We start from the raw sequence: 19858 nt of genomic DNA, 5'->3' as shown, positions 1-19858 counted from the left end.
ACCCTGTAATTTGCACCCTGTGTTTAATAACCATTAAGACCTGAAAGGTCTTTAGTGCATTGGATCTGTTCAGAGGCAAAAGAATGATGTGTAATGATCAAAGTAAAGCAGTGAAACATTACATGTTACAGAGACAAGGCACTGATGGACACCATGCACGAGCTTCTCCAAGATAGTTGCAAGAAATCTGCTGTCCATACTCAATGGAAGGAATAATGCCTGTATAGTGATGCATCTTATTGTAAAAGCCCTGTGATTCACTGCAGCCTGGTTCCTCCAGACTGAGATCAAAGCCTTGCTGGCACAAGTCAGAGCTCCTGAAGAGACGTGCTGTTTAGTCTGCAGTAAAATTCTCTCTCTCTCCTAGCCCTGCTGTCTCCTCACCTCCCCAGCTCTGGCAACTGTCCATTAGGGACATTAGCACACCACAGCTGAATATAGACGATACCAGTAAAGTTTTCTCCTCCTCCTCCTCTTCCTCGTCCTCCTCCTCCCCACCTTCTGTCAAGCCCCTTAGAGCCATAGCTCTCTGCAGTCCTGCCTGGCAGCCAGTGTCAATCAATGAGGACTATATCAATCATAACATTTCAGCTGCTTAGATGCTTTTAGAGTGAACATGCTGTTGATTTTGTTAAATTATTCATGAGCCTTTTTCAAAATCACTTTTGGGCTTTTACAGAATGACACACTTGCCCGCACTTTTTTTTTTTTTTTTTTTTTTATATTGTTACACTTCAGTTTATCATCTAACAAATTTGTTTCTCTTTTGTTTGTATCAGCTTGTTCACCTGGCCCAGAGCTGTTTCCAAGTGGAAGCCTTTGGACACATCTTCACTCTGGACCTGGAACTAAACCAGTTGGTATCACAGTCCTAAATCCCTTTTTATTTGTACATGCTCACATCAGTGGATGCTCTTAATTTACTGCAGCTGTTCTCATTAGCATTTCCCCACACTTAAGCAAATGCACTTAGCACCTCTATTATGTTACATTACAAGATAGGGAATATCAATGTGTCACATAATACACAGATGCACACTGCTGGATGTGCATGAGGTTCCACTGATTTTATTAACACCACATGTTAATGTGTTTGTCAAATACATTTGAGTGGGGAGCAAGTGATGGAAAATATCCATGATGATACCAATTTTGAGTCCATGAAAAAAGCTGTAATTGATATTGATTGGACTTCTCTGTTTGCAGCCACCTCCTGTCTTCAGAGTATGTGGAACGGCACTTTAACCGAGATGGCAGACCCTGGCAGTCTGTGGTAAGAGTGTTTTAATGGGTGGGGATGTGTACGGACAGGATTCAGTGAGTGAATTTGTTTTTTTAACACATAGATAATGAGATGACCAGAACTGTAGGGCAGCATTTCTGAAGAAACTAAGAGACTTTATTGCATTTTCCATGGGTGTTGTTACTGACAGCAGTCCCAGGCTTAGGAGGAAGTTAAAGTTTTTTTTGTCAGATGTAATGATCACATGATCTAGTGCTCATATTTTAAGGTCATCTAATGTAGATCTTTTTGATTAACGCCTCTTTTTAAAAACAAAAGGCCTGCTTTTTGTTAGTTTTTTTTTTTTTTTAGTCCTCAAGGGTGTGATTGTGATGCAAATCTTCTTGTTTGGTCTATTTATGGAAAGTGCATTGCCTGCTCTGTGCTTCAAAAGTAAGTTTCCATGTTTCCGGTGTGTATGTTATGGCGGTGTGCGTGCGGTACATGAGTTTGCCTGTCAGCGGCATGTGTGCGTGTCTCTCTGCTGTGACGTTTCTCAGATGGCCAAGAAAACAGGCAGTGACAGAACAAGCTCAGATAAAGAATCGTTCAGAGATAACAGGGAAGTGATTGAAAGCACTGACGGCTAATGTGATGCATGATTGTCAGGACAGATCAGAGGAACATCACTGCATCCCGTTAGCCAGGAGGCTAGCGTCGCTAATGTTTGTTTTCTTTGCAAATGTGCCATTCACTGCCCCCCCTAGCACCCACCTACCCACCCAGCCACCACTCCATGTCCCCACCCACAACGGTTCTGATCTCTTCCTTGGTCTTCCTGACCAATTGCCAGCCTGTTTCCATAGCGAACAGTTAGCTCAGCAGTGTCATTACTGTAAGTTCTTGGCAGCCAAGAGAATGACAGAAGCTGAGAGAGAGGGAAGAGCTGAGCTGCGAAGGAGGAGGGAAAATGAGCCAGTTAAAAGTCAGTTAAAATCAAAGACAAGATGATCTTTGGCATCAGGGAGGAGTAATTCTGGGGGTGTATGTGTGTTTATAGACGGTCAGTTTGTTCCCAGAGTGGTGGAAGAGAACACTTGCAGGTCTGGGGATGAAGACCTGTAGTCAGGGCAGATTGTTGCTCAGCTGGATGGAGGTCTCATGTGATGCCTCTGATGCTGCTGCTGGACACAGCAGGTGTGATGCATTCACCAGACCAGTCTGTTATTTCTAGTCAGAGAACTAAGGCCTTTTTTGCCTGAGCTGTTGCAACGGGGCTGAGACACCCTGTTGAACTTGATTTGACCCAGGTGAACCACTGTTTCTCAGTTTTCTCACCTTTGCTGGTGGTTTTGTTCTTCACCGCCATAACCTTTTGGAGGGGTGCTAGCAGAAGATTTGATAGTCAAGGCTGTTCAAAGGGCAGTAAAGCGCGAAGCAGAATTCCATTTTCACTTTCATTTTGTGCATTTCAGTTGCAGAATGGCTACTGTACAGTTAGTCCAAATTCTCAACTCTAACTGTGTGGGATAGGAGAGTTGATTTACTGAAGAGGCTCTATGCTCTTATTTATTTTTAGGAGCACTGATGTGTGTGTGTGTGTGTGTGTGTGTATAAATCTCTTATTAAACATATAGTATGCATGAGATAAGATGGAGGGGCAAATTACATAACTAACTGCGTTGAGTCTACTAGTTATGTTTCAAACACCCCAGTTTGCTAAAAACATTGTCAGAACTAGGGGTGGTTGTAGTTAGGCTTTTATCACTTTTCCTATGTTTATCTATAATTTGTTATTTTTTATTGTTATTCAGAAAATATGATTTTAAAAAAGAACACATACATTTAGTGAAAACTTGCAGCTAACCCTGAGATGAGGGAAACTCAAGAGTTTTCACTTCCAGAAACAGAGATCTCTTATTCTCTGTGTCAGCTGCTGTGGTATCGTCCTCTGTGAAGCTTAAACCAACCCAGAGTTTCTTTCCGTCTCCTACACTCATGCAAAGTCTGACACGTCATTTCATTTCAGAATTTAAAGTCGGGAGAAGATCAAAATCCCAGGTGGATAGTAGTCTAACAGGATGTTACCCAAGGCCTATTTTTACTTACGTTACTGCTTTTATGACCGATCGATAAGGACAGAGACAGCGATCCTCACATTCATAGCAGTACCAGTTAGACATTGTGGATTCATCCTCAGCTCAGTACAGCATCTACTGTACATTACTGTGATCTCTGGAAATAAAAAGAGATGTGACTTTAGCCACACAAGACGCTGATCTAAGAAAAAATAACTTCTTCTATTGTGAGTGGTCTCACTGGTGAAACATTCCTTTCATAGTTATCATATTATGGAGATTATGTGAATGAGTAGTTCACTTTAAGAGACTTGAATAATGTAGTTTAAAAGTGAGTTTTTGACTAAAATCTATATAATCCTACTTGGATTTAACTGCATTTATATGTTTAAATTTACCTGATTTACTTAATACAACTGAGGAAGATCTGTGAATGAATAAAATACATCTAATAGTTCAAGGTCATTATTGCTGGGTCATACTATGAGGTTATAATCAGAGAGCTATCAATAAAAATAAGTCCTACAAGTTTAATTTCATCTCCTGCTGCCACCAGCACTTTGTTCCCATCAGGTTAGAGATGAATAAATAGGCAGTATTTAATAAATGAATGTAACAAACAATAGGATTCCTGCATTTCATCATCTATTAAGACAGTCCACATCTGCTAAGTAATGAGTGCATAAACCACACCTATTTGCTCTGTTCTCCAGCTCAGGCTCTTTCACTGCTTCTGCTGTGCATTATCACACATGAATGTTTCTAGGTTGGACTAAAATGGCGGCTGTGCTCTTTATTTACCTGTTGCCATGGTGATTTGTAGTATCACAGCTCCACTGATGATCGCTTTTTATACTCATCACGTGCACTTAACTGAGTGAAGGAATTTAGAGTTGACTGATCAGCTATTTTGGAACCAAAAACTTAATCAGCTCAGAGTTCAGGGTTAATTTAAGAGTCCGTTAAGCCTGCTGGTAATCATATTTCCAATCCACCCCTTTTACTCACCAGTACCTTAAAATATGGCTAAAATGCTCCTGGTACATTGAGAACAGATTTACAATCCCCAGGAACCAGCAGAGCCCAGGCTCTACTTCTACTTCCATTGTTGGTGGGGCAGAGTAGAGCAGAAGACACAAGTAGGTCACAAAGTGAGCTATAAATGCCATAGAGGGAGAGGGGAGTCGCACACGCAGGTTCTGAGAGGCTTTTCCTCAGAGCTGACACAATATTCAGTGAAGTATGAAAATGTGCCTGTCAAGCCTAAAGTATGTCAGCGGTTGTGTCCACAGGGAGGAGAACACTGCTACTACCAGGGAAGGTTAAGAGGTTTAACACATTCGTGGGCAGCTGTCTCCACCTGCCACGGCCTGTGGTGAGTCTGACTGCACCTCCTTTTTTTAATATCAAATACTAGTTGCCTGCGCATGCTGACTAGAGATGTGTTGTTTTTATTTCCTGTCCCATTCTGCTCGACATCTCACTGTTTTTCTCATGCTGGTTCTCAGTGGCATGTTTTCTGATGGCTTCTTCTCTTACGGGATTGAGCCCATTCACAATGGGAGCAATCAGGTAAGTAGGCAATGGATGGCGGTTGTAGTGGTAATTACCGAATTGTCATTGACCAGCATGATAGAAAGGTCAGTTGCATCTGGATGCTGATTTAATTGTTTTTAGGTCCCAGTGTATCTGTTGTCATCTGGATGCATTCTGTTGTAGGATGATGGCGCTCACTTAATTCACAGGATGCCTGATCTCAGACTTTTCCCCCACTGCCCAGGTACATGACTATTGTATATCACATCAGAATAATAATGTTTTGAAGTGTTTTCCTATCTTTATTACATTTTAAACTAACTGTCTTGCTTTCAGTTAGATAAATTAGACCTAACCTTTTACTGAATTTCAAATATTTACTTAATAGGTACATAACATTTCATGAGTACTTCTTTGGTTGCTGTCTAATAAACCTCCAACGAAGGTACTTGTACTTTCTCTCATGTGAAAGAGGACAGTTCAGGCTAAACAAATGTGATAATTGGATGGGTTGTCCATTAGTTAATTCAGACAGAATCAGCTTTACTGGCCAGGTGTGTTGGACACACAAGGAATTTGACTCCGGTACAGCGGCTCTCAGTGTGTTTGTATAATGCTCTTCCATAAGGCAACAAGTAGACAAATAAACAACATAAGACTCAGAGAACAGAAAAAAGAAAACAATGTGCAAACAAGAAAAAAAAATACATGTTAGGAAATTAAAAAATAAAGTACTTATAAATATAGATATACACACAGTGACCTGTAGCGCCGTCCAGAGGGAAGGAGTTCAAACTGTTCCTGTCCAGGATGTGAGGGGTCAGCAGAAATCTTCTCTGCCCTCCTTTTGACCCGTGAGGTGTACAGGTCCTCCATGGAGGGCAGGCTGGCTCTGATGGTTCTTTCTGCAGTCCTGACTGTCCACTGGAGTCTGTTCCTGTTTGGTTGCTGAGCCAAACCAGACAGTGATGAAGGTGCAGAGAACAGGCTCGATGATTCCTCTGTAGAACTGTATCAGCAGCTCCTGGGGCAGGTCGAACTTCCTGAGCTGGTGCAGGAAGTACATCCTCTGCTGTGCCTTCTTGGTGATGGTCCTGATGTTGGACGTCCACCTCAGGTCCTGGGAGACTGTGGAGCCCGCCCAGGAACCTGATGGAGTCTACTGCTGATGCAGTGCTTCTGAGTGTGTTTGGGTGGTGGGGGGCTCTTCCTAAAGTCCTGTCATCTCCACTGTTTTGAGTATGTTCTGCTCCAGGTTGTTGCAGCTACACCATAGGACCAGTTGTTCAACCTCCCATCTGTAGGCTGACTCGTCATCATCTTAGATGAGACCATTGTACAGGGAAACATGTTTCCTCACAGTGCATATGACTTGACTTGACTTGACCAATGACCATTGTGTCATCTGCAAAATTCAGGAGTTAAACAGAGGGGTCCTCTAAGGTGTAGTCATTTGTATAAAGGGAAAACAGCAGCGGGAAGAGCATACATTCCTGGGGGGGCGCCTGTGCTGACAGGCCTGGTGCTGGATGTGGTTTTCCCCAGTCTCACCTGTTGACTCCTGTCTGTCAGAAAGCTAGAGATCCACTGACAGGTGTGGGCAGGCACAGTGAGCCGGGTCAGTTTAGAGTGAAGGATGTCCGAGATGATGGTGTTTACAAAGAGGACCTCTTCATAGGTCCCTGGTGAGTCATGATGTTGCAGGACGTAATGCTGTGGCATGTTGACTGCATCATCCACTGACCTGTTTGCTTGGTAGGCAAACTGCAGGGGGGTCCATCAGGGGGTCTACAATGTCCTTCAGGTGGGCCAACACCAGTCTCTTAAAGAACTTCATAACTACAGATGTCAGGGCAACAGGTCTGTAGTCATTCACTCTGATGGAGGGTTTCTTGGGAACCTAGATGATGGTGGCGTGTTTGAAGCAAGAGGGGACTTCCCACAGCTCTAGTTATCTGTTGAAGATAAGTGTGAAGATGGGGGCCAGCTGATCAGCATAAGCTTTCAGGCATGAGGGGGTCACATCATCTGGGCCTGGTGCCTTCCTGATCTTTTGTTTTTTTTTTAAACAGGCCATGCACATCCTTATCACAGATCTTCTCAAATCTACATTAAAACACATAGCCAGTGATGTTTTGCAGGCTTCTCCACACAGACAAGAGGTTGTTGGCTCAAAACAGTTTTGTTTTTTCAGCTTTTCAGAGTAGCTCCTCTTTGCTGCTCTGATCTCCCTCGTCAGTGTGTTCCTGGCCTGCCTGTACAGGATCCTGTCCCTACTTCTGTAGGGCTCCTCTTTGGCACGACGAAGCTGCTTGAATTTGTTGTTGTTGTATGTGCATAGGGTCTAGGTGGGCACACACATGTCCTCACAAAAGTTGATGTATGATTTCACAGTCTCAGTGGGCTCATCCAGGTATGTAGACACAACCTCAAATACACTCCAATCTGTGCAGTCAAAACAAACCTGTAGCTCTGACTTTGCCTTCTCGGCCCATCTGTTCACTGTTTTGACCACTTCGTAGCTTTAAGTTTCTGTTGGGATGAGATGAACCATGCAGTGATCAGAGAGACCGAGGGCTGCACGGGGGACAGAGCGATAGGTGTCTTTTATTACTGTGTAGCAGTGGTCCAGTGTGTTTTTGTCCCTGGTGGGACAACTGACGTGCTGCCTGTATTTGGGTAGTTTGTGGGTGAGATTTGCTCTATTAAAATCCTCTAGAATATTGAGTGGGGACTCTGCATGTTCAGTTCCATGCTAGTTATCTGTTTGGCCAGGTGCTGTAGTGCTCTAGCGTGGGCCTGTGGTCTTATATACACTCCGACCAGAGTGAATGACAAAAATTCTCTGGGAGAATAAAATGGTTTGCAGTTGATGAAAAGCGTCTCTGAGTTTGTGTTGCTAGTCTGTTCTAACACGGTAACATCTTTACACCAACCTTCATTTATGTAGAAGCAGATTCCGCCTCCTCTCATTTTCCCAAATAACCCCATTACGCAATCTACTTTGTATACCTGGAACCTCGGCATTGCTATCGCACTGTCCAAGATGGAGTTGCTAAGCCAAGTCTCCATGAAGTATAGAGCAGCAGAGGGTGAGAAGTCCAAGTTAGTCCAGTTGAGGAGAAGGCGTTCATCCATTATGTTGGCTAGAGAGTGAAAATTCACTAGGTGGATAGATGGGAGCGGCGTCTGGGTCCCTCTCTATTGCAACTTAACCAGGGGTCCCGCTCTCTTCTCTGCCTGCATTTTCCCCAAGTCCCATAGAAGGTTCATATCCGGGGTGGGTTGCAGAAGACTGAGAAAATGTGGGGGGAAAAAAACACATGAGAGAATACACTACCAAAGCAGTCATATGTGGCACCATTATGTAATAATTACAGTCACAGCTTCTTTTTTTTTTTTTGAAACTGTAATGTTTTGACTGAAATTGAGGTAGTAATTAATTACGCTGTAACTTGCTTGAAGAAAGTAATATTACTCCAACCTCCTGCAGCTCTGCTTCTCTGTGTGTCTAGACTGTACTGAGGACAGCAAGTGGGATAGCAGAGGAGGTGGCAGTGATGACGAAAGACCAGACAAAAGGAAGGAGCAGCAGGCGTCTGGGGGGTTGAGGCGATCCAAGCGATTTGTTCGCAAACCCTCTGTCCCGACTGAGACAAAATATATTGAGTTGATGGTGGTCAATGACAATGACATGGTGAGTTTATAGTACATTTTGCTACTGATCATGTAGAAAAACAAGAGAAGTGTGGGTCAGAGAGGCTGCCCAACAATGCCTAGATCTACCAGCACATTTGTGTGGCTGACCTCTGATGGGTGTATTTACCTGATTGTCATCAGGGTGTAGAACAAAAGAACATGGTCCTACACTGTACAAACAGAATAGCTTTTATATTTCTGCGTCACACAGGAGACCAACTAGTGATTTCATTGTGTACACTAACATCAGAATATGTCATGGTGAAAACAGCTGCCTCCAGAAATATAAATGTCAGTGTGAACTGCCCTCATAGAGTATGGACAAAATTAAGATGAAGATGAGGCAGATATTAGAAAATGGAAAGAAATGAAAAACAGCTTGTTTTCCTTTGAATGTAAATTAAAAACCTTTAGGGCAAATATATTTGCAACAAAGAAAATTATGGATTGTACCCTCAAAAGAGATGAAAGTAGTTCCTGTAAAAATAAGCTACTGCTGTTTTATGATTGGATTTTGATTGAATAAGAACTGACTGAGTTCCTAAATGGTTCTAATGCTGTAAAACCAAATGACCTTGAGACTTGACACGAATGTAAATGCAAAATAGAAATTGATAAATATTCATTTGCTTTTTCAGTAATATGTACTCTCACTGTACTAAAGAGGCTTGAGTGTGTTACGTCATATATAGTAATCTGTTCTGACTCTGTACCTACTAACATTAGAATGCAAGAGGTGGATGACAGTTTCTCCACCTTACAGACTTTATAGAGCATGGAAAGAATTAGGAGTGGTATTTGTTTTTATCATGATTGGATTTATGCTTTATAATGGTCCTTACAAGTTTAGAAGTACAAATATGAGTGCGTGTGTGCTTGCCATCCGTCTCTTCTGCCATCTGTGTATTTTTTCCTCTCTACAGTTTGTACAGCTGCGTCTCTCAAGCAGCCAAACGAAGAACTTTGCCAAAGCAGTGGTCAACATGGCAGATGCGGTAAGAGCTTTGTTTGTAGGACTATAATCCTCCTACATCCTAAACTCTGCTCACACACGACCACCTGTCAAGGAGAATGTGAGCGTTCGTGTTCACGTTTATCCTGGACAGTGTTCAGTTCTCCATGCACAGGTGTTCACGGCGCAGGTGTAAGCCAACGACAAGCCAGCAGTAAGCTGACAGGCATTTTTGGTCCCCCAGATCTACAAGGAACAGCTGAACACAAGGATTGTGCTGGTTGCCATGGAAACCTGGACCTCTAAAAATATGATGCCAGTAGTGGAAGACCCACTGATAACGCTGCAGAACTTCATGAAGTACAGAAAGGACAACATCAAAGAGCAGAGCGATGTCGTCCATCTTTTCTCGTAAGAGCACCGCAAAAGCAATAATAACAGTAATCATTCAAGCTTGATTCTAGATGACATAAGGTTTTATTTTATCTCACGATACCCTTCTCGTGCACCTCAGAGGGCGTACGTTTCACAGTAGCCGTAGCGGGACAGCCTACACAGGAGGAGTGTGCTCGCTAACCAGAGGAGGAGGCATCAACGAGGTGAGGCATTTCTTGTTGCATCAATGGGAATTAATCAAATCAAAATCAAATCAATTTTATTTGTATAGCGCCAAATCACAACAAAAGTCATCTCAGGACACTTTACAAAGTAAGGTCTAGACCTTACTGTTATCACTATACAGTAGTAGAATTAATTTAAAGGTTAATCCCTGTTTAATTGAACATTTTGCATTTAGATTTTATATTTATCTCCTCTTTGTTGACAAATTTTAAATGAAATCTTTGATCAGAAAACTTATGTTTAAAGATTTAAACCAAAGTTGAATATACATTTCTGAATTTACACCTGAACATTAAGGTCTTTGAGATGCTAACTTAAAATGAAGATGGTTTCATTAAACCTCTTTAATTATTGAATTCATGTGAGTTGTATTAGAATTGTAAGATAAACCATGATCTAAAGGAACAGTTCAGCATTTGGGTAAATGCACTTATTTGCTTTCTTGCTTAGAGTTAGGTGAGACAATTGATACTGCTCTTAAATCTTCATGTAGCTGTATGCAGCAGGTGGTTTTCTTACTGTAATTTAGTGTGAAGACTGGAAACAGGGAGAAAGAACCAGGCTCTGTCCAAAGCTGGAAAAAATGACAGTTATAAATGAGGTATGTTAATTAGTGAGCTTTAGCGATGCTGTTAGATGATGTTCCCCCATGTTCCAGTCCACCCCCACTGGTCCAAGTTATCTGCAGGATTTCATACTAATATCTTTCCCCCTCACAGTTATGCTTTTATAAAGGGTTCTGTATCTGTTCATTTCAGTATGGGAACGTTGGTGCAATGGCTATCACTTTATGCCAGAGTCTTGGCCAGAACATCGGAATGAGGTGGAACAACGCACGTAACTCTGCAGGTAAAAGGAATGTACAGAAAGGCCTGGGCATGTTAAGAAGATAGGGAGAATTATAAACAGAGGGTTGAGCTGAATGAACCAGTGAAGCAGAGAGAGGAATATTGGTGTGGGAAGCAAGAAGTACAATAAGGAGAGAAGAGATTGGTAGCTGGGTGTGAGGGGGTATTACAGAGAGTGCCGGGTATTGAGATCCCTGTCCAGCAGTTCTCTTCTGTAATTAGACTCCTCTATTAGGCGATGAGTCACCTGCGTGCAAGAAGGAGGTGGTGGCAGTTAGAGTACCGCTGCTACCGAGCAGTTGGCTCTGTGATTAATGTTAAAGAGCCATCAGGTACATTATTCAATGCCAGGACAAGAGCTCTGTGGACACTCTAGGCCCCATACCCCTATCATTAAGAAAAGTCTCTGAATGAGGTCTGTGGAAAGGCTTAAGGTTTGTTTTTCCAAAACCTGCTGCAGCATGTGCATTGTCACAGCTTGGGTTGTAAATTGTGATCACCATGTTATTGTTTCCCTGATTTATTTACACCACCGTTGCCCCTCCTCATCTCTCTTCATTTTCTTTTCTTCACAGGCGACTGCAAGTGCCCAGATGCCTGGCTGGGCTGCATCATGGAAGACACGGGGTAAAGTTCCACCTCACACCTGTGATGACAAAAAATAAATAAATAAATATATTTATATATATATATATATATAACCTAGCTCTAAAATGCATCTCTTCTGTTTATTGGCATGATTTAACAGCAGACAGCTAAACAGTTTTCTTGTCGTGCTGAGATTTGTTCCATTCATTTCACTCAAGTAGGCAATTAAACACCTGTAACAGAGGGACTTTAACTCAGCCCTCCTTGTGCCAGGCCAGTGATAATCACAGTTGCATTTGATGTATTTAAGCACATTTGTTGAAACATCAGCCAAGTAAGAATTACAACTGGTGAATTATAAGTGTTTACTATATGACTGACTCGGACTGGGCTCTCTTTACCAGATGGAACAATACAGATTTCAGTTATTCACTTGAGTAATATCTTACTACAGATGGCAACAGTTCTGTCAGATTGCAAAGTGATAGTGCAGACACCCACAGGAGATCTGGCATTCTTTGCTGGCAGAAAGGCATTGTGCTTTTTTTTAATTTTATTTTACTTTCTTTGTCGTGTCCTGGTCTTGATCTTTGTGTATCTGTATGTGTGTGTTTGCGAACACAGATACTATCTGCCCAGAAAGTTTTCTCGCTGCAGTGTTGATGAGTACATCCAGTTCTTGCTCCAGGGGGGCGGGAGCTGCCTCTTCAACAAGCCCAGTAAGGTGAGGGCCATGTGGGGATGCAGGATCTTAACATTAGTTGTTGACTAATGAGTTATCCTCAGTGCCATCAGAATTTACTTACAGGACTGTAGCATATTTTTTGTTTTCTTCCTTTTCAGAACTTCCAGCCAATCTTCTATCTTACTGACACATTTCATCCCTCCTCCACCTGTCTCCTACTTACATATGTGCCCCTCTCTTTCTCCCACAGCTGTTGGACCCCCCAGAATGTGGGAATGGCTTTGTAGAACCAGGGGAGGAATGTGATTGTGGATCCCAGGTGGTGAGTACGCAATTAACATTATGCATGAAACCTCGATCTTTTACCTGCTGCAGATCGGACACATCTCCACATCCTGTCACTGTATGACCACTGGAGGTGGTGATGTTTCCTGGAACACTGCTGAGCATCGTGCCTGTGTCTGCAGGAGTGCGCCCGTAATGGAGGAGCCTGCTGTAAAAAGTGCACACTTACCCATGATGCCATGTGCAGTAATGGACTCTGCTGCAGTGGCTGCAAGGTGAGTCAGCCTATATAACAGGAACTCAAACAATGAAATAAATATCAATTACTTTTTGATATGAGTGTTGCAAATTGGGGACATGGAAAAGAAACTACTGAAAAAATGCCAGTAACATTATTTCTGCACGTAAAAAGTTTTTTTTTTTTAATCAACAACATGGCTTCTGCAGTTTTGTCCATTAAGTTGAAAGAAATATTTAAAAAATATATATATTTTCAAGATCTGGTTAGGTGAGATTTGAACTGACTGTCACTCTTCCCCCAATAAGGATCATCAAAGCTATTTAGGAAAAGTTAATAAAACTGCCTGGAGCCATGTCACAAACAAAAACAAGTAAAGTCACATTTCTTGTCACTACATTTACAGACTTTTCAGTCACTGTGTGTGGTGCGTAAACAACACTGGAAATAATCTGTGTTGTAACTGATGACACTTGAATGTACCTGATGCCTTTTGATGCTGTGTCGTAGTATGAGCAGAGAGGTGTGGTGTGTCGAGATGCTGTGAATGACTGTGATATCCCAGAGGCCTGTACCGGAGACTCCAGCCAGGTAGAGTTGGCTGCATGTAACACTGGAAAAAAAAAATCTGCAACCATTGTCCAGTATATTGTGAACTTCTCTTGCTTTGCAGTGCCCTCACAATGTCCACAAGCTGGATGGCTATATGTGTGAGAACGGTCAGGTAAGGCCTGGTTTGTAGCAGGTTTTTTGGTCTGCAGCTCACTCTGACACTCTGACATATACTGAATTAGTGTTGCCTCATCCCTCCAGGGCCGATGCTACGGTGGACGATGCAGGACTCGCGATGGACAGTGCAGGGGACTGTGGGGTTATAGTAAGTACACAACATGTGTACAGCAAAGCAGGAAATATGTGTGTTAGGTTGCAGTCTAAAATATATTTGTTTGCCCTGCCAGATTCAGCAGACAGGTTTTGTTATGAGAAGCTAAATGCTGAGGGGACAGAAAAAGGCAACTGCGGCCCAAGTCCTGAAGGCCAGGGCTGGCTGCAGTGCAACAAGCCGTGAGTTACACATCCCGGTTCCATTTACAGGAAGTGTAGTAGAAGAAGAAGAGTGTGTACACTTTATTCTTTATTAATTTGTGCAAAAATGGTGGCTTAGCTGCATTCCAAGCAGATATTGCACTGCTTAAGTGTCCTGCCTTCATTTGACCAAATCCCATGAAAAGACAGAAACCAACAATTAATTTGCTTTACTAATAACTGCTACATATCTGGGTAGCCACAGCTGCAATCAGTCATTCAAATGTTATAACAGAAAAAGGAGCTACACATTTACTGTTGCTATGTGCTTGTATAGTACAACATATATGTGAGTGTGGGGATTGGGCTGTTGCCTAACAGAAGCCTTTTTGTTGCATAGTATCTTGAAATCCTGTTTTAACTAGTTCACTGCCAAATGATTCAAACCATGTGGTCTTAACCTTTGAAAATGAAAAGTGGAATAGTGCAACCACCTTCTAAGTTTGATATGCATTGTTCTGTGTCCTTGACTTTTGCCTCTTTAGGGATGTTTTATGCGGCTTTTTATTCTGTGCCAACATGACAATGAAGCCGAAGTTTGGAAACCTGCAGGGTGAGGTGACCAGCTTCACCCTCTACCACCAGAACAAGTACCTGGACTGCAGGTAAATGTGTTACATTCGTGTAGTCTGCTACAACCAAAACAGTATAATAATTTGGATGAACTGTCCCTAAATCAGAATCAGAATCTGCTTTACTGACCTGGTGTGTGGGACACACGAGGAATTTGACTCTGGTACATCGGCTCTCAATGTGCATGTACATATCCCCATGCAAGGAGCAAGTAAACAGTAAACCAGCATAAGGCTGTGTAAGATAAATGAGTAGTTCTACACCTCTTCTACCCCCTATATGACACCATCTGGTGCTTCCCACAGAGGTGGCCATGCTCTGCTGGAGGATGGCTCAGATCTGGGCTACGTGGAGGATGGCACTCCCTGTGGTCCCAACATGATGTGTTTGGAGCGACGCTGCCTCCCTGTGACAGCGTTCAACCTCAGCACCTGTCCAGGATCCAACTTTGGACGCATTTGTTCTGACCATGGGGTAAAAAATAAAAATAAAATCATGAACATCCATATTTCTAGTATGATGGTGCAAAGACATTTGGGCCATTTAACACTGGGCATGTGAAAGAGTATGAAGCAAGCTGTTGACATACAGTTACTGAAATGCTGCTGACTAGTTTTTTTCTTTTGTGGATGTTTTATTTCTGTGCTCATCTCTGTCTATTAGCAGCTATTACACTTGATTTTCATCTCCCTCCCTCCCTCTCTCTGGCTGTTTCTTGCAGACCTGCAGTAACGAGGTGAAGTGTATCTGTGACAGGGACTACACTGGGAAGGACTGCAGTGTCTTTGATCCCATCCCTGAACCTACAGTCCTGACAGGTCCAGAGAAGAAAGGTCCATAGTTGCTCCGAAACCACCTGTGCCTCTCTTTCTGTCTGCCTCTCATATCCCCCTCATAGTCTCTGCCATCACCACTGTAGCTTCTCTGGTACTAAAACAAAGCGCTGTAGCTTGTCCACAAACACAAAGAATGGTTCACCTGATCAATGTGGGAAAGTTGGTTTCACCGTTGGAAGCGTGTGGGTTTGTGTTGATCCATTAGAGCACATGTGCATGTACAGTGTGTGCGTCAGTGTGGTGCTACAGTACTGTATGTCTTGCATAGTAAGCAAGTGTTTTCCTTACTTTCTTGCAGTCTGCCAATGACAGAGCAATTGAGCAGCTGCTCTCATAGGGTCAAAAAAAGCCAAAGCCACCCTGAGCAAGAGGGTGTCCAGCTGAAAGAGCAGGAGAGGGGGAATGAGAACAAAGTAATATAGATTCTCTCCTTTTGTTTTTTATTTTCCCGTAACTGTTGTCTCCCTGACCTCCCTCGCTCACCCGCCCGTTCTCCCATCTCCACCCCATGTGCTGGTTTCCTTTATCCCTTCATCTCTCTTTCTCTGTTTGCAGGTATCTTACCATCTGCTTTTCTCTCTCTCTAGTTGATGTTGTTGATGTACAGTGTTGATGCTGTCTTCTGATGTGTGTTTTTAGTGGTGTTGTTTTATTTCTGCCCCTCCTCCTCTTCCTCCGCACCCTTCCTCCCTCCTCCTTCCTCTGCGCAGGTCCCAGTGGCACCAATATCATAATAGGGTCCATCGCAGGTGCTATTCTCCTGGCAGCTATAGTCCTAGGGGGAACAGGATGGGGATTTAAGTAAGAGTTCTGGCATGCCTTTGTGTACATGTCTGCTTCTACCTACAGGACCCCTGCCCCCTGCCCCGCCTTTTTGCAAAGTCGTCACCAGTCCAGGGAGGGGAACCGGGGAGTTGAGCCCGAGATGTGCTAATTTTTGAATTGCTTTTGGCGTCAAACTTCATAGGAAATAGGAAACATCACACCTGTCGTTGAATCTTGAATCAGCTTTCCTTCACCTCCCTCCCCTTACTAGCCCAGCCTTTCGTAATAATGACAGGACAGGACTGATGACTGAGATGTTTTTCTGCCAGGAACTACTGCAGCACCTCTCTTATTCCACTGCTGCCAGATTTGGAAGATCCCCCCCTAGTTGCAGTTTTCTGCTAAGACATCTCCAATCCTTTTTGTATAGTACTGAAAAATGTCATGGTTACAGTGGATTAACTTAAGCAACATTTTGAAATATATTTTACCCATGGTGCTCTTTTAGCCTGCATTGTCCTTTTTCTTTCCTGTGTGCAGCATCCTAACCCTGAATGCCCCAACTGAAGTGTTTCTGCACTGTTCCACCTGTGCATGCCCGCTACTGTTCATTCCTTGTCCTCTGACCTAAAAGAACTGCTAAGACATTACTCACACTTACATTCATTAGATAGATGCGGCTGGCAAAAAGTCTGGTTAATTGAAAAGCAGAATGACTTCCACGTAGTCAGTCCTTTTAGGGCCAGAGGTAAATGTCTGTGCATGAGAGCATGAGCTGTTAGCAGGAAGTTTTCTCTTCATAGTCAGACCTGTAGTGCTGTGTTTACTTCTATGGGAATGGATGGGTCAGTGCTATGACTACTGTAGACTACTGCTGCATGTGTTGGTAGCTGAACAATGGGTTGAATGACTGTCACTATTTGATTCATGTTTTTCTGACACCGGTCCAAAATGAAAGAAAATAATTCAAATATTGATTCATGTTTTATATCCACATATCATAATTAAGCCTGTTTATGCTTTAACTGTAAACTGGATTGTCTTTTTCTTGTGCAGTTCTACCGTTAATGCTTATTTGTCTGTCAAATTTTGTGCAAGTTGTAATGGAAGATAATTAGCTTCAGAATTTATTTCTATCATCACTGATATGTCTTGACATTTTGTCTTTTCTCTCAATGTGTGCTCATGGGATGCAGGAACATTCGAAGAGGAAGGTATAACTTGTAGGACCATGGTCATGTGATGAACAAAACATCCAGTCCCACTCCTCTTTCACTAAGCATGGCTACTTAATCCACCACTCACTATCTCAAGGTCATCCCATGGTTTATCCCCACAGAGCGCTATGCTCTCTGTGCATCTTACGTTTGCTTGAATGCTTCATCCCATTTGTTATTGCAAAAAAAAAAAAAAAAAAACTGTTCCCAGTGCTATAAAATTGCTTGTATAGCAGAATAACGTCTTAGGCATATTCATTTTTGTCACCTATGCAACCACCTGTCCATGATCTGTTTTTCCACTTCTTTCAGATCTGGCGGGGGATAGGACGTCCATTTCTCTGTCCGTGTTCCGTCTACTCCTGTCTTCCTCCTCGCACTGTGTCGTTTCCACATCAGAGAAGAGGGGAACAAAAAAAAGTCTTCCACTCCTGTCCCAAAATCTCTCCAAACATCTTCCGATTATCATTTCCTCCACGCTCTTTTCCTCTGTCCTCCAGCCGGGCTGTGTCCTCAAGACTTGTGGACCAGCCAAATCATGCTCTTGTGCCTGCTGCCAGCAGCTCACTGAGCATTGTGTCCGGGCCACACCTAGAGCGAGCAGGTGGCTCTCCCTGTGGGAGACACCAGGGTCTTCCTCCAGTCCAATGGCTCTAAGAATGTGCTTTAGCATTTGTGTACCTCCTTTCCTCACATCTCAAACTGTCCGATAAAGAACATATCAGCAGTGGACCATGTCTTTCCAATGCCTGCCTGCCTGTACACACAGGCCACCACTTGAGTCCACAGCTGGACTACAGCACAGCCTGGCCATCTAACAAGCTGAAATAACATGACAGGAGCTGAATATTTTCCTTTTTTCTTAAAGGAGAAGGAACCGAGGCCAGGCCTTGAGTAAGTGCATCTCAAAATGGACAGCAACCTGTTTTAATCTGCAAGGTTTGGTAACATAACTGAAAAGAAATCCTACACTGAACTGTTAACGTTTTCCAAAGAGAGACTGAGGAGGGACTAATAATCATATACAATAATGTGCATTTTTATTTGCCCCCTACCCAAACAACAAGTCTTCAGGTACAAAAAAAGGAAGCTTGGTGTTATGGTTTTCAGATGATTTTCAGACAGTGAACTTTGCAGAAGCATAGACCGTTAACTTTGTGTCTTCAACCGCAGACCAACCAACATACATTCCACAGTTACCGTCTGTACGTGTGCTCACCACTTTCAGGCCATACGTTGGTACGCTCAGAAGGTTTATTCTGTACATTTATCTCACGAGTGAATGTATGGGCGTAAGAGCTTTTTCAAGAAAGGACGAACGTATGGGTGTTTACATTAGTACTGGGGACGGTTGTGTCCATGTACACCTTAACACTCCTCCTATCACAGGGAGATATGCAGGTTTTTACCTCGAAAAGATCAACTTTCTACAAAGGGGTGTGTGCTGCAAACATGGCACCATAAAAGCAGTATATTAATAAAGAATTCATCAGTTTGTATGTCATGTATCTACAGAAAACAAGCACTGGCCAACTGTACGCACACATACTTGTAAATATGTGCAAGATATACTGAATGTTAAATGCACTGTATGTGGATTTATTTAAAGCTGTGTTACAATAATGGGTTTTATCTTTTTCAGCAAACATACAGCAACTCTCTCCTGTAGTCAACGCTGATCATGCATCTTTAAACGTGGCGAAACAGCTCAGCTGGCTGTCTTGCTGTCTCCTTTATCATTCCAGCTGTCACTGAAATGCCATGAATCTTTTGTACATTTGTTGATAGCTCTGAGCCCTGGGTGACTGACTCAACCCAGAGACTTTTTACTGATCCTCGCTGTAAATGAGATTAAAGAGATCTAGTCTGGGGTTGTGGAGGCAGCTCGTCTGACATCGTATGTGTGTATGAAGTCAGTTAGGTTCGTTTGAGCTTTGCACTATGGCAGATGCACTATTGTTATTATTACAATATGTAAAGAGTTGGTATCAAATACAAATGTTTGTCTTGAAGTTAAGAGAAAATGAGATGCATCATACCCCAGGTTTTTGCCAGTTTTTGAACTGAAACTGAAAGAATGAACTAAGGCTTGTACGGGGATTGAAATGAAGGGAAAATAAAATACTCGGACTAAAACATGAAACCACACCTCCTACTCTCAGATCTCGGTGCCTTCCTGTGCTGGTATCAATTTTTTTATGGCATTACTAGATTTTGAAAATTATGCTTTAGTTTTCTGTGTCTGACAAAGTTTTTTTTTAAATTATCTTTATGTGAAATTACAGTGGGTACGAGACTAATTATGGGCAAAATTAGAATTTTATAAAAGTCTGAGGCTGTACCTGCTCATTATTTTATCAGTTAATGTACCGGCTTGTTGTCATAATAAATTACTTAAAGAACTATTTTAATTATCAGAATTGTTATAAAAAATTAATAATTTCAACACTACGGCGGCACAGTGGTTAGCGCCGTTGCCTCACAGCGAGAAGGTTCCAGGTTCGGGCCCCACCTGGGACCTTTCTGTGTGGAGTTTGCATGTTCTCCCTGTGCTTCTGTGGGTTCTCTCCGGGTACTCCGGCTTCCTCCCAAAGACATGCTGCCCCCCCCCCCCCACCCCCGTGACCCC

At 42.7% G+C, this 19858-nt stretch overlaps 1 protein-coding gene across 5 annotated transcripts in view; it reads left to right on the top strand.

The window, feature by feature from the left end:
• Positions 1-19697, top strand: part of LOC109964206 (disintegrin and metalloproteinase domain-containing protein 11-like) — a 22034-nt gene extending 2337 nt beyond the window's left edge. Inside the window, exons 2-25 of one of the 5 annotated variants that reach the window (XM_020607332.1) lie at positions 780-856; positions 1207-1273; positions 4593-4675; positions 4809-4872; positions 5020-5080; positions 8352-8533; positions 9459-9530; positions 9732-9898; positions 10002-10086; positions 10867-10957; positions 11532-11583; positions 12169-12268; positions 12480-12551; positions 12697-12789; positions 13263-13343; positions 13426-13476; positions 13566-13629; positions 13712-13817; positions 14324-14443; positions 14717-14885; positions 15133-15244; positions 15958-16048; positions 17209-17226; positions 17542-17650. In XM_020607332.1, coding sequence (XP_020462988.1) covers positions 780-856; positions 1207-1273; positions 4593-4675; positions 4809-4872; positions 5020-5080; positions 8352-8533; positions 9459-9530; positions 9732-9898; positions 10002-10086; positions 10867-10957; positions 11532-11583; positions 12169-12268; positions 12480-12551; positions 12697-12789; positions 13263-13343; positions 13426-13476; positions 13566-13629; positions 13712-13817; positions 14324-14443; positions 14717-14885; positions 15133-15244; positions 15958-16048; positions 17209-17226; positions 17542-17557 — 2094 coding nt within the window. In that variant the 3' untranslated portion in view covers positions 17558-17650. Of the gene's footprint in view, positions 1-779; positions 857-1206; positions 1274-4592; positions 4676-4808; positions 4873-5019; positions 5081-8351; positions 8534-9458; positions 9531-9731; positions 9899-10001; positions 10087-10866; positions 10958-11531; positions 11584-12168; positions 12269-12479; positions 12552-12696; positions 12790-13262; positions 13344-13425; positions 13477-13565; positions 13630-13711; positions 13818-14323; positions 14444-14716; positions 14886-15132; positions 15245-15545; positions 16049-17208; positions 17227-17541 lie in introns of those variants that run through there. The other 4 variants (XM_020607330.1, XM_020607333.1, XM_020607331.1 and 1 more) reach the window with 4 other exon arrangements.
• The last annotated feature ends 161 nt before the right edge of the window (positions 19698-19858 follow it).

The sequence above is a fragment of the Monopterus albus genome, unplaced genomic scaffold (assembly GCF_001952655.1).
Source record: "Monopterus albus unplaced genomic scaffold, M_albus_1.0 scaffold85.1, whole genome shotgun sequence".
In the NCBI taxonomy this organism is placed as follows: domain Eukaryota; kingdom Metazoa; phylum Chordata; class Actinopteri; order Synbranchiformes; family Synbranchidae; genus Monopterus; species Monopterus albus.
Note: the sequence above shows the minus strand (reverse complement) of the source record. Positions and strands in the feature narration are given on the sequence as shown.